Source organism: Tribolium castaneum, chromosome 5 (assembly GCF_031307605.1).
Source record: "Tribolium castaneum strain GA2 chromosome 5, icTriCast1.1, whole genome shotgun sequence".
Lineage (NCBI taxonomy): Eukaryota > Metazoa > Arthropoda > Insecta > Coleoptera > Tenebrionidae > Tribolium > Tribolium castaneum.
In genome coordinates this window covers 11,255,386-11,269,215 of record NC_087398.1, presented here as the reverse complement: position 1 = coordinate 11,269,215, position 13,830 = coordinate 11,255,386, and the positions used below count along the sequence as shown (strand labels likewise).

Genomic DNA, 13,830 nt, shown 5'->3' with positions numbered 1-13,830 from the left:
GTTACAACACTCTACTTTGTTTTTTCTTATGGAAACCATATTTGTTTTTTGTATTTTTGAAAATTGTTTTTATTCCTGATTACAACGATGTGATCGAATTTTACATGCTGTTCAAAATGGAGAAAAAAGCATTTTTGCAAAGAGTGCTTTGGAAAAAAACACCAACAATTTTGTTTTTAAACAAACCCGATTTTGGAGGTTTAATTAAATTTGGAACTGGAGAGTTCACATTTCCGCCAAGCTTACCTATTTAAAAACTAAATGACACGATAAGCTTGAAGTTTATTCTTTGCAAAACAAAACAAGACAAAGTTATAAAAATTCTGCTAGCATATATAACTGTCATAATTTAGTTTGTTAAACAAAATTTTTGGCGTTTTTTTTCTAATGCAGTCTTTGCAAAAATATTTTTTTAATGAAATTTCAAGGTGGAGCTTGAAAAACGGCACTCTGTATAGAGAAAAATAAAAAATATTGAACAGCTAACCTTGATTGCTATGTGATTTTTAACGGACTCACCTTGTATAACATTTTTTTAATAAATAAATAATAATAATTGTTTTTAAAAACGCAGTTTATTTGAACCTGTACTACAAAATAACAATTTTAATAGGTTGAGCGGCATGGACCGCTACCCCCGCGGCCAGGACCCTATCCTCCCCGCCGTGCTGGAGTTCCCCGAGGACCCCCAGGAGCAGTTCCTAGCTCGCGTTATAACGCATCTCGACGTCACAACACCAACATTTCGCCTCGCCCCAGCTTACACTCTATACCTCTGTGCCCGTTATCGAGCATCGACTCACTACCGCCCCGAACTAACACCAACAGAACGTGCCCACAAACTCACCGTTTTGCTTCAACACGCCGCCATGCTGATCCGACACACGGTCCAAGACCGAAGCACCGAAAGCATATCTCAAGCTTTCTGGTTAGCCAACGCCAGTGAATTACTACACTTCCTCAAATCGGACAGACACGTCAGTGCGTTCTCGATCCAAGCACAAGACACACTTGCAGATGCAGTACAATTAGCTTTTAAGAATTTAGTCGCGTGTTTAACCGACGAGTTAAACTCGGCCATGGCTCATTTGATGTCGGTGACAGGGGATGACCATCCCCGCGAAGTTATAAATATTTTAAGTGGTGCTATGAATCTCCTACGGAAGTGTCGGGTCAATGCGGCCCTAACCATCCAATTATTTTCCCAGTTGTTCCACTGGATTTCGGCCAAAGCGCTCGCAAATGTGATCAGTAACAGTAATTTATGTACGAGAAGTTTCGGCAATAAACTCTTCAATCGATTAAGGAACCTGCAAGCTTGGGCTGAGTCCCAAGGCTTGGAGTTGGCTGCGGAGTGCCACCTTGCCAAGATCGTGCAATGTGCACACTTGATGCAAGCACCTAAATACACGCCGGAGGATTTAGCCAACTTGTCGTCGGCCTGTTTCAAATTAAATTCGATGCAATTGGGGGCTTTATTAAGACAGTACAAGGCGGAACCTGGGGAGAAATTGGCACCGCCCCCGTTGCTGGAGCAGGCGGCCAAAGCGGCCGAAAGCGTCGCCGACGAGCTTGCGCGGGCTGAAGGTCGCGAAGTCACACTTTACGAAGACCCAGCGCCACCACTACAACTTTTACTCCCCGATGATGGGTTTAGCTGCGATGTCGTTCAAGGGGTTCCACCAGGTCTTGCCGACTTCCTGCACCCGCTGCAAGCGTCGGGTTTGTGTCGTCTGGCCGCGCAACCGACGAGTTCGGGCCATTGGACAGTGTACATGTCCGCGCCACGGCCTCCCAGTGCTTTGAGTACGACCCAACCAGAGGTAAAAATAAAATTTAAAAAACATGTTTAATTTTGCCGCCTTTGTCTACACAACATTTTTTCAAAAAAAAATAATAATTCAAAGGAAAATTTTACAAACTTTAAAAAAAGTTTTGAAATATGTTGTTATACAAATCATCCTTCAAAACTTTAAATGGTTTCACCTCTCTTATGACATCTCAAGTGAACTGCTAAACTGCGCATAAACTGCTCGAAAATGTTACGGATATTAGTGCTTTAATATACACTACTCTACAACAGTTAAGATGTCTAATTATTCTCATACCATACAAATTCTATCAATTTTTGAGCAATGACATTTGATAAAAACAAATCAGTCAATATGTATTAGCTGTTTCAAAACCATGTAATAATCTATTTATTTAAATGACATAGCCCAAGTTATCTACAAATGCAAGATATTTCTGAAAATTATCTTCAAAATTTTTGGAAATTTTTTTTGTAAAGCTACCAAACATACACTTAATTTTAAAATGTCTCTTTTATTTTTTATATTCATTAAAAAACACTTTATTCCAGAAGTAGTGTTTTTTTAAACGTAGCCATTTTGACCCTTTTTTTATAATATTACGTTTTCTGGATTCAGGCTTTTTTACCACTACTCATTGTGAATTTTCTTTATATAAATTAAAACTACTAAAAACTTCTTAATTCTCTTAAAACTAACCAAACAGTAACAATTTACGAATTAAAAAATGCGACGAAAACTAAAAGTTTGATCAGTTGATTTGAAATAATGGAACTCGTTTTTTACTACGTATTTTTTATGAAAATAAAGCAATTTTTGCTGCCCTTAAAATTTTGCCATCTTGCGCTATAGCCCATTTAGCCCTTATTTAAATATGGGCTACTGCACAAAATTCATATGTTTGTTATAAGTTATTTTTCAAAAAAAATCTCAAACAGGTTGATTTTATTTTTTTAAATGCTACATTTTGATACCATATTGCCATTTTTTTGGCGCTGACGTAATTTCTGATTGTTTTTAATGACGACTGACATTTTTCGTTAGTTATTTAAATAGTACACATTTTCATTTTTCTAATAAGTATAGAAAAATTCAAAAAAGTAAAGTACAAAAATAACAAAAAAGAAGAATATAAAATAAGAAAGTTACAAAAGTTATTGAGAATATTACACAGTTGTATTTTTTTGGTTCTTGCTTTATTTTTATAAAGGGTGATGGATTTTTACTTATTTTTTTTGTGTTTAGGTGTCGTATTTTCTGTTTTCATAGTACATTTACTAAAAAAAATATAAAAAACAATTGCCGCTTATGAAATAAGTCAAAATAAAAAAGATAATTATGTTTAATTGTCAATATTTTTTATTTTATTTATTTTTTATTTTTTTTTCAGTACCAGAGAGATGTGCATTATCTAAAACAGTGAACAAAAAATGTTATTTAAAAAAGTTAAGAATTATGTCACCAAGTTAAAAACCAATGACATCGTAAATGTCACTCAGTTGTAAAAATATTGGATTTAAAAAAATTTATTCGACATGTACGAGCATTTTTTTTAAATAACTAATAACTAAGATATGAATTTTGTGCGTTACTTTTGGTTCAGTTTTTATAGTATTATAGTCTTTATTATACTATATCTATTATACTAGTATTGAAAGTTCTGATAATGATATTTATCTGAAAATTAGTTGGGCTCTGTTGAATGAAAATTCAACAATTTATGTCGGTTATACGGGAAGTTGATATTAACTTTCTTATTTTAAATGAAAAGATTTGTTTTTACTTGATAACTCGAGTTATTTCAAGGGGATTTTTATCAGTTTTCCATTTACCTAAATATATCCGTTTTTGAAATTTTTAGAGTTTTTTGAAAATTTTTGGTTTCGCACCTTTCACTTAAAAAATCGATAATTCTGCCACTTTTGGAGTTTTAGAGATCGTTTTTTGACAATCAAAAACAAAAGCCTGTCTCTTTGTTTCAGTGCAAATTTGTAAAAAATGTAATAACTCCAAAATCTTAACGTTATTTTTGGACAACTTCTGCAAACTGTAAGTCAGTTTTTTCAAACAAATGTTCCAGTTTTTATTTCTTTAAGTGAAAAAAAAATTTGCAACGATATGTATACGCATTCCCTACACCTATCGGTGATAATTTTCATGCTTTCATGTTATGAAAAACTTCGATTTATTGTATTTTACTCAGTTTCTATTTGGTATGACAGTACATATCTATCGATGCAGAATTAGATTCTTCACCATTTAGTGAAATAAAAATTGTATTTTATTTGAAAATTTTGAGTTATAGGTGTTTAAAGTTCTATAAATGTAAATCAAAAAAAATATTTTGGGGTTTGTTAAGTTTTTTTTGAGAAATCTGAGAACACCAAAGAGAAAATTTAAACCTTCTTTTTCAAAGCCAAAAGGGTTTTAAAATTTTTAAAACAGGCCGAGATCGATTTTTGTTGTCAAAGATGAACATCCAAAAATTTTCAAAAAACTTTAAATATGGGGAAAGTTAATAAAAACTCCTTTAAAATCACTCATGTAATCCAAAAATGCAGTAAAAAACATAGCTTTCGATTTAAAATAAGAAAGTTGATAGCGACTTCTGGTATAACTGGCAGTGCCATCATATTGCAATATTTTCATTAATCAGGTCATTTTCAGATGACTATCATTATTAGAACTCCTAATACTTCCAATGTGGGGTTTAGAAGGAACAGTCTGTATAATTAATTCTTGACTAATTTAATGCAGGTCCAAGTCATTCGGTTGCATAAGGCTGGGGGTGGCATGGGCTTGTCGATAGTGGCAGCCAAAGGAGCCGGTCAGGAGCGACTCGGAATTTATATAAAATCGGTGGTTCCCGGAGGAGCTGCAGATCGAGATGGGCGATTGGCTGCTGGCGATCAACTACTATCAGTCGATGGACAATCCCTTCTGGGAATCACACAAGAAAAAGCCGCCGAGTTTCTGGTACGGACCGGAAGTGTTGTCACACTTGAAGTAGCGAAAGGGGGTGCTGTGTATCACGGATTGGCCACATTGCTTCAACAGCCGAGTCCTACACCTCATCGAGGTAAGATTCCAACACAAACACCCATTTTATCCCCCTGTATAATAACGCGCTAGAAATTATTTTAGTGGCAGTTAAATCGTTAAGGCTAGTTAGCGTAAGCTAAAATTTTAGGCCGCGTTCTCAAACCTACTGGGATTGGTGTTAAGCAGCATTTTTATGCATGAGTTCATGAATGCGATAAATTGAGTTACTCATAATTAAATCGCCAACATCCAACGTATTTTTCAACTACTTTACAATTCTATTGAATAACGAACTCATTTGGAAGTATAATCGAAAAAGGTAAAGAAGGTAGCAAGAAACTTATTTGCATTTTTAATCGGTTGAAAGTACAGCGAGACAGAAAAATTATACTTCGCAGTGACAAAGAAATCAAAATTTAGTAAATCAATTAAAGAAATTCCTGCCAAAAAACGTTATTTTAATGAATGATTTTGACGTTTAAACATTTAATTCTTGAAAGAAACCAAAATAACTGTCCAAATTAAAAAAAAAAACATGGAGATAGTTATGTACCATTATTTATTGTGGAAAATTGTAGTGTAACTTTTTACTGCTGGTGGCTATACAATTTTTTTGGATGATTTTTGTCATAACGACCGTAATAATTAATCGCAAATTATCAGCGAGTAAAAAGTAGATTAACAATTTGTAGAGGATTTTATCTGTTTATTTTTCAAAAACTGATTTGACAAATAATTCTGTAAAAAATCAATACGTCATAGCAAAAAACTTCAAAAAAGCAGATGTTGATTCAGTACGTTTAAATCTTCATATCTATATTAATTGTAATTTTATTTAAAGGACGATTTCGTTGCAGATCATTGTAATTTATAAAAAACTATAATTGGACATTTATTTTGGAACGTAAGGAGTAGTAGTTTTGGTTTTATCTCAAAAAAAAAAAAACGAAAAAATAGTGTGTTCTAATCAGCCCATTTCTAATGGGCGATTAATAATCTTACTATTAATGTATGGGTTATTATCAGTGTGAGGAAATTTTATGGGCGAAGGTTAGTGCATGGGCGCGCGCTTGCAGTCAGATAAACCTTTAAACCGAAATGTTGTGGAACAGCTTGCATTGTTGATATAAGTTAGGAAAGAGTATTAAAAAATGTTTAGACAAAGAATTTTTTGTTTCAACCCTCGCGAAGGGGATGAAAAGACGTTTTAGCTAAAAATTTGCAAACACCTAAAATTGGACACATTTTGCGTTTACATACTCATATCTTCCTTCTGGATAAAGCTAGAAACTCCGTTTTTTTGCAAACAAATTTTCAATAAATGCAGATTTATACAGTTTAACAAGGTTGAGTTTTGATAAAGGGAAACCAAAAAAATTACATTTTCTTGTAACGTTGCATAATTGTGTAGTGAAATTTTCGAGATGCGCGAAAGTTTTTTAATTTAAAAGATAGACTCCCACATAATAGAGACGAAATAAAGCTAATACTTGAAATAAATTTTTGGTGCAAAAATCATTTCGTTATCTGTAAGACTCACCAATTTATTGCAATTTAAACTTACTGCAAAATGCGCCTGAGGTGAAACCGAACCGTATTTCCCTCTGAAGCGTGTTCATCGCCTTTGATAACATTTCGAGAGCTAAAAATCGTAATTCGTAAATGATTAAAAAATAATTAATGTCACTTATCTATTAATATTATACCTTTACTTTTAACCGCCCTAACTCTGTTAATTTTAATAATATCTAAAAAGTCAATAGAACATTATTATCTCATGTACTTATTTAAAAAGCATAAAAGTGACCCAGTAGAACTAAATTACGAAATTGTAATTCATTTCAAAGTATTCTTTGGTGTGACATTAATATTTTTTTAATTATTTACCATTTTTAGCCCTTGAAATGTTTTCAACCACACCACGTTTCAAAGGGAAATACGCTGCGATTTCACCTCGAACACATTTTGTAGATAACTAAATAAACCTTCTTTAAAGTCCTTTTAAAAAAAATATACAAATCGTAACGTTTCTGACGAATCAACCGGTAACATTAATTGTATAAACCCCTAGTAAACTACGCCAATGCACGCGCTGTAACGGACCATTTCATCGATAAATATGAACATCGCGAGAGCGCTACGACGAGTCAGCTGATCGGTTGTGGCCTCATGGCCATCCCATAAAATTTCCTCACACTGGTTATTATTAATCGGTTTCATTAACAAATTAGTTTATTTAAGTATATTACGAGACTTTGAAAACTGAATGTGTGTATTTTTAATAAAGAATAACCTTATTGACCGCCATTCGCTTATCCACATGCAGCTGGGGATTTCTACGCTGAATCCTACTACAGCTCGCAAGAGTCCCTCTACAGCCTAAACAATTGCTTGGTGTTCACGCCCCCGGCCACCAAACCCAAAAACAACGTATTTTTCAGCTCCGATGACACTCTTTACAAAAAAGAAACGCGCAAATTCACCATCCCTCGAATCGAAGTCGAGAGTGACGAACCCGTTTTCAATCTACAAGTAACCGATTTTTCCGAACCATCCCCCAAAAACATTATTCTGGGGTACGACGAAACGGGTACCAACTTTGAAACGAAAAAAGTCGAGGACTTTACCGTTATCAGCAACAAATCGTGGAAAGACAAGGCCAATAATTTCGTACAACAGAAAAGCTACTCGATCGATATTCCTGAAAATCCCTTCGTGGATATTGGGCAAGTTGGCGACACTGATAAATTTTTAAGTATAAGTAAGAAGTCGCGCCAACAGAAGCTGTGTTCGTCGTCGTTGCAGGATTTGTCGAGTTCCACTTCGAGTATCAATAGTGGAGTGCATGAATCGAACCTGGATTTGAGTCACATTGATCCGGACACTCCTATTAAGCATAAAAATTGGAAGTCGCCGGATGAGGTCCGGTTTGGACAAGTTGATAGCCAACGGTTTGAAAGTAAAGCTACAAGTTACCCCGATTTGTCCGATTATAAATCGTTCGGGAGCAAAAGTAAAAGTGTGAGTGAGGAGAGATTAAACGATAAATTGACGGAGTATGAGAGACTGGAGCTTTTGAAATTGTTGCACGACTGGAGCTTGAATGGCTCGTACTCGAAAAGTGATTTTAATATACGTTTGACGAAATCTAGCGAACACCTGGAAAAGGAGAATCTTGAGACGTCTGAAAAGAGTCTGAGGCGGAGCAGCGTTAAATTTAGTTCCGAGCCGAATTTATCTCCGAAGTTTGATATTGTGATCGTTAAGTACAGTTCGGAAGATAACATCAAAGAGAAGAAGGCAACTGATTTCGATTTGATGCACAAGTGCGAGTTTCGTAATTGCATTTTTAACGAAGATTTTGGTAAAGTTGCGAAGCCGAAGGGTATTCTGAAGAACAGTCGAGAACGTCTCCAGGAAACCGAGTGTCTTAATAATCTAGCAAACCAAAAAACACCAAAACTGGGCCCAAACTGTCGCCGCTACAGTGAAATAATCGAACCAAAATCGTTCAATAGTCAATTAGTTCGTTGCGATAGCTTAGAGCGCTTAACCCACTTGAACAAGAAGTCTGGCCACAAAAAATTCCCCGACTCTTACATAGTCACAAGACGCAATAACCAACGCAACAAAAACTCGCCAAAAAAGTCCCCGAAAATCATCGTCCTGAAGAAGAAATACCTGCCGAAAACGTGGAAAAGCTGCAGCGACATCAAGCACCGCAAAACCGTGCGCAAATGCTGCCGCTACGCGAAAAAAAATTGCCCCATTTTGCGAAACTCGTCGGAAACGTCGCGGAAAACCCAGAGTTGCGTGGACATCGAACGGGATTACGCTGCTAGGTTAGCTGGGGATTCCCAAGTTGGCGCTTTTGATTGTAAGAAATGGCTTCCAAAGTTGCGCACGAATTTTATTTTGGTTTTATTTTATGCAAGCGTTTTTGAATGTTTTAACTTGTTGTTGGTTTGTTTGTGATTGGGGGTTTGTCCAGGTCCTCGACGCATGTCTGAGCGGGATTTGCCATCGAGGGTGGACTCAGAACGCACGATTCCCTCTTCAAAGTCCGTGCCAGCGCTTCATCACATCTCACCAAACTCGGAGCAACCTCGGAACCCTCACGACGTCTTTAACCCGGGTTATAGTCGGACCTCGTCGAATAATAGCATCAATACTAATAGTGCACCACCTGCGAACGGTCCTGTTAACAACCAGGCGGGTTTGCGCAGCAGGTCTACGCACAATCTGCACCAGCAGGATGGGGGATTTTACCAGAATCTCAGCGTTTATAGGAACAAAATTCCCAGCCCGCAACAATTGGGAGACAGGTAAAACCCCAAATAGTTTATTGAAGAAGTTATAAATAAAAAGAGTGTACATTAATTTTAATTTAATGACGTTTCGGCGGTAAATTTCCATTTCCATGTTATTAATAATTATTATTATAAAAGATCAATAAAATTAAAAACATACTTAAACGGCAATACCGCCACTCGTGTTGTGAAAGGAAGACGAAAGGATAAATGATGGTCAAATAAAGAAGAAAAATTGTGAACTGCCTGCCCACAAGGGCACAGCAAAATATAAATAATGAAACGGAAGGATTACAACAATAAATATAAAAATTATACAGAAAATTGTATAAATAGAATAAACCAATACAAAAGTACTTGAAAAACATGTAACAAACAAGAATATAATCAATAAACAATGTAAAAGGGACGAAATAACATACCTCTAATTACAACGTAAAGACCTCATGCGAATTAATAACGAAAATAAAGCTGTTGATCTTGAAACTACTGTTTTTAACAATATTCTCGATGATATTCCTATTTATTATATTAGCTGTTTCAAAACTATAAAAACGCCAACGTCGCATTTTACCAAATCATTTTCTTAAATAAGATTAATAAAATTGTAAAATAGTTATTAATGATTAGATCTCTCAATGAAACTATAAAATTACATCGGCTACTATTTCCTTGAAGTGCGTAAATAATTTATAACAGCTAATTTTAGAGAAAATGCGACAATGGCGTTTTTATAGTTTTGAAACAGCTAATAAATTATAGATTATGTTGATTATAGATAACTCATATTATTTTAGAATTATTCAACAAATTTCATCCTAGACTTAAATTTAGAATTAATAATCGCATTAATTTTCTTGACACCACTTTAATTTTTAATAATAATTTTATAGTTTTTGATCTTTACAAAAAATAAATGACTCTTAATACATACGTCTAAGTTTTTTGTCCAGAAGTTATAAATTTCTAAATTATAAAAAAATTGTTTATTGTGTACTAGTTCTTAATACTAATACTAACTGAATAAAGAAAAATTTTTTTAGATAACAGTTACCCTGCTCACTTGATATAAATAAAGTAATTTTTCAAAAGTTTAACAAGAAAAATAAAAAATGTATCACAGTAGCCGCCCGGTTATCCGAAAAAATAATGTAGGCTCAGGCCATTCTGGATAACTGAATGTTTAGATAATACGGGGGTTAATTATAGCATTCCTTAATTCATCAGATTAAAGTAAATTAAGAACATACAAATTGTTAGACTTTTTTTTAACAACTTATGGTATGCACTTATTTGAAAAACGAATCAATACGTGTTTGTCTCAACACTGCCTCTACTCCTGGCCGCAATATCTCTCCACCTTTTACCTTTTTTTTTTCATCTTCACCTTTTTTTAACAAATCGTTTTTATCGAGACTTTTAATTTTTGGGCAATTGTCATAACTTTTCGTTCACATTTTTACACTTTATTCATTTTTCAGCGACGTATACTTGAGACTATACATAGAATCAAGTTGATACTGGTAAAATCTCTATTGTATGACTCGGATATCAAAACAATTTTTTTTAATATTACTAAGAAAAAATAGGAAAGAAAATTCGGTTAACCGGGCGGCTATTGTATTAGTTAAATCATCAAAATTTTTAAATATATGTCAGTTTTCCTTAAATTATAATTATTCTTAAATCTAAAATTATAATCTTTAACTAAAAATGTAAATGCTTGGAAACCTGTTAATTCTGTATATTCTGTAATGAAATCGTTAAAATTTAAGGCCGTTAATCGTTGTTCCTATAGCAACAACCAATAAAATTTCTAAATTTGCGATTTTAACCAGTGTTAAATTCTAACACACCGTTAAAATGTTACAGAATACGCGCTTATGATTTGTTATGTAGTAAAGTTAAGACGAAAATAAAAAGAAAATATAGTCAGTTATAAAACTGATGATTATAATGACTGTAACAATTACTATACAGGTGTTCCAATTAAAATTTGCCTTCGTCTATGATAGGATAAAATGCTGAAACAGGTCAATTTTAGTTTAAAAGGAGACCAAATATTATCTTGGTTTTAAAGATATCTCAGCATCCCTTCAGGTCTACCCTTCCAAAAAATTTAAACGGCAAGAGAGTTCGAGTGAGAAATCATTTTAAAGCTGCTTTCATTGCCTGTGCAACCATGTACTTTTCTACAATTATTATGAACGATTTGTTCTTAAGAATTTCGAATTGTTCTAAGTTTTACTGAAATTTTCCAAATTGAGAATCTAAAATAATCTAGCTTAAATTTTGAAGATTTTTTTTGGTACTGATAGACTAAGAAATGCTATCTTGTTTGCACTAGTGTTTTTACGTATTGAAGTAACAAGAAATTTAGGCTTAAGGTGGTAAAATTACCATTTTTACCCAGTATTTTTCATAATTTCTTCTTCATTTCGCAAATTATTGTCATTAAATTCTTAAAATGGTTCATAGTACAGAGAAAAGAATTCAATTATCAAGGAGGCGTTTGATATTACCAGAAATGTTGAAAATTGTTAGACAAAAATTGGTTGTACCGTTGTATGGAAGTTGGGGGTGAACATTTTCTGCAATACATTCCTCTCAAATTTTTTTGTAGAGAGGAGGAGCGATTTTTTTATTTTGTTACTTTAAAAAGTAGAAACATCAGGATAGATAACATTTCTAAGTTAATTTATATCAAAAAACGTTCAAAATTTGAACGAGAGGTTTCTGGATTGACAATTTTCAAAATATCAATGATCATAAAACAACTCGTTGTCAGTTGTCACTCGTGGTTTAAAAATTCATTCGTGAAATAAAGCGTCCGATTTACATTCAAACTCGTCAAATAAATAACTGTTGTTGATTTAGATGGTTTTCTATTGTTTTATTTTATTTATATAATTTTTTGTATTATTTTGTTACCATTAGTTTTTAATGGTTTGAATTATGTGGTGGGAGGTTCACAATTTTTCCTCTTTAATTGACCACCATTTAACCTTTAGTCTTCGTTCCACCACACGGGCGGCAGCATCGTCTTTTAAGTAAGGTTTTAATTTTATTGAATTTCTGTAATAATTATTATACTAATGCTGTAGACGTGTTATGTAATCTGATGAAAATGGAATTAATTAATGAAATTAATGTGGATTCTTTTATTTGTAACCCCTTCATGCAATTGTTATAGTCCAAGAAATTGCAAGTTTTTTACCCAAATAATTTGTTTAAATTAGGACTTCCGCCCTTCGAAGTTCTCAAAACTCTCTCCAATCTTCAGTAGTGAATTCCCAACGCCCGGCTTCGGCCTACTACCCTCCCCCGATGTCTGTGAACGCCTCACGTTCCAATCTCCACCAATCAATCCCGAATTTGAAAAGTCCCCCATCCACCCATCGAATCCATAACGAGGAGTCCAGGTCCGGCTCCTACCCAAGCGTCAACCAACAACACCATCCCCAGAACTACCCGGGTCCAAACCACCCCTATTACTACGACCCGAATCGTCCACCTCAAGCACAACCCATCACAAACTACCCTAATAACGTGCAACACGTCCACTCGAACGGACAGCGACAAGATTATAACAACGTCGGTGGTTTACTGCGTGAAGACATGGTAAGACAGTCGCAAAATGCCCGCCACGAGGAGATAATGCGCTACTTGAGCACGAATAATGCTCGAATTAACGAACAAAACCGAATTGAAGAAATGAGAGTTTCGAAAAGTGACGATTTGTTGAAGCATCACCAAGCCAACGATTTGATGAAGTACGCCAGCAGTGGAAACATCAGAGCACACGAGAGTAGCAAAGTCGAGATTCCTCTCTACCGGATGAAAGACGAAGAAGAGTTAGATAAAGGTAAATTAATTTTAAAAAATTAACGTTTTTTTTTTTAAACTTTATTAGATATGCAATGTAATTCTGACTTCCATAAATAACCAATACTTTTGTAATTATTTTTTGTACATGTTTAATGCCGAAACGTCTATAAATGTACTACTGTGAAATCTCTTTTAACGGACACCTCCTATAAGCGGACTGCTCCAACAAACGGACAATTTTGTTGTTCCCATTTTGAGCTAATGTATTTTAAATGGTATTGCTTCTCTTTTAAACGGACGCGGGCAATGCAATTCGGTTTCTTGAAAACAAAATCTCTCCTTTGAGCGGACAGCATGTCATACGCGCGTGTGTTATTATTAATAGTTATTATTGTGACGATTCGTCAGATAATTTGGGGAATCACATAAGCAGGTAGTACATGTTTTATTTCATTGGTAAACTGATTTAGATTAGACCTAAGAAGTGGTTTTAAAGTTATGTGTATTATATATTGCACTAGTTTTGCACTAGTCCTATATTGGAATATATACAGAGTGAGTTTAAATAACGTTTAAAATTCGTAATTCTTTTATTTTTCAAAAATAAAACATGCAAAAACAGGTAACTTAGCATTATTGAGTTCAATTTTGATCTGACTGGATCAGTCATGGCGGCCAATATGGCGGCGCCATGACGTCATTACAGAATTTTTTAAATGGAGCGATATCATTTTTCTTATAAAATTAGAAGCCCTACTAATAAGTCTTTAAAACTGTGCTACTTATTTTAAATATGGATGAACCAACCACTTAATAAAATTTAAAATCATCATTACAAA

The 13,830-nt window shown here is 34.3% G+C and overlaps 1 protein-coding gene across 6 annotated transcripts in view; it reads left to right on the top strand.

The window, feature by feature from the left end:
* cno (canoe) overlaps positions 1-13,830 on the top strand; it is a 52,459-nt gene that overhangs the window by 32,039 nt on the left and 6,590 nt on the right. For 5 of the 6 annotated variants that reach the window (XM_015979924.2, XM_015979923.2, XM_015979927.2 and 2 more), the window contains 5 exons: positions 614-1,823; positions 4,569-4,890; positions 7,180-8,730; positions 8,845-9,178; positions 12,403-13,028. In XM_015979924.2, the coding sequence (XP_015835410.2) occupies positions 614-1,823; positions 4,569-4,890; positions 7,180-8,730; positions 8,845-9,178; positions 12,403-13,028 (4,043 nt within the window). The remainder of the gene's footprint in view (positions 1-613; positions 1,824-4,568; positions 4,891-7,179; positions 8,731-8,844; positions 9,179-12,402; positions 13,029-13,830) is intronic. The other variant, XM_008194814.3, reaches the window with a different exon arrangement.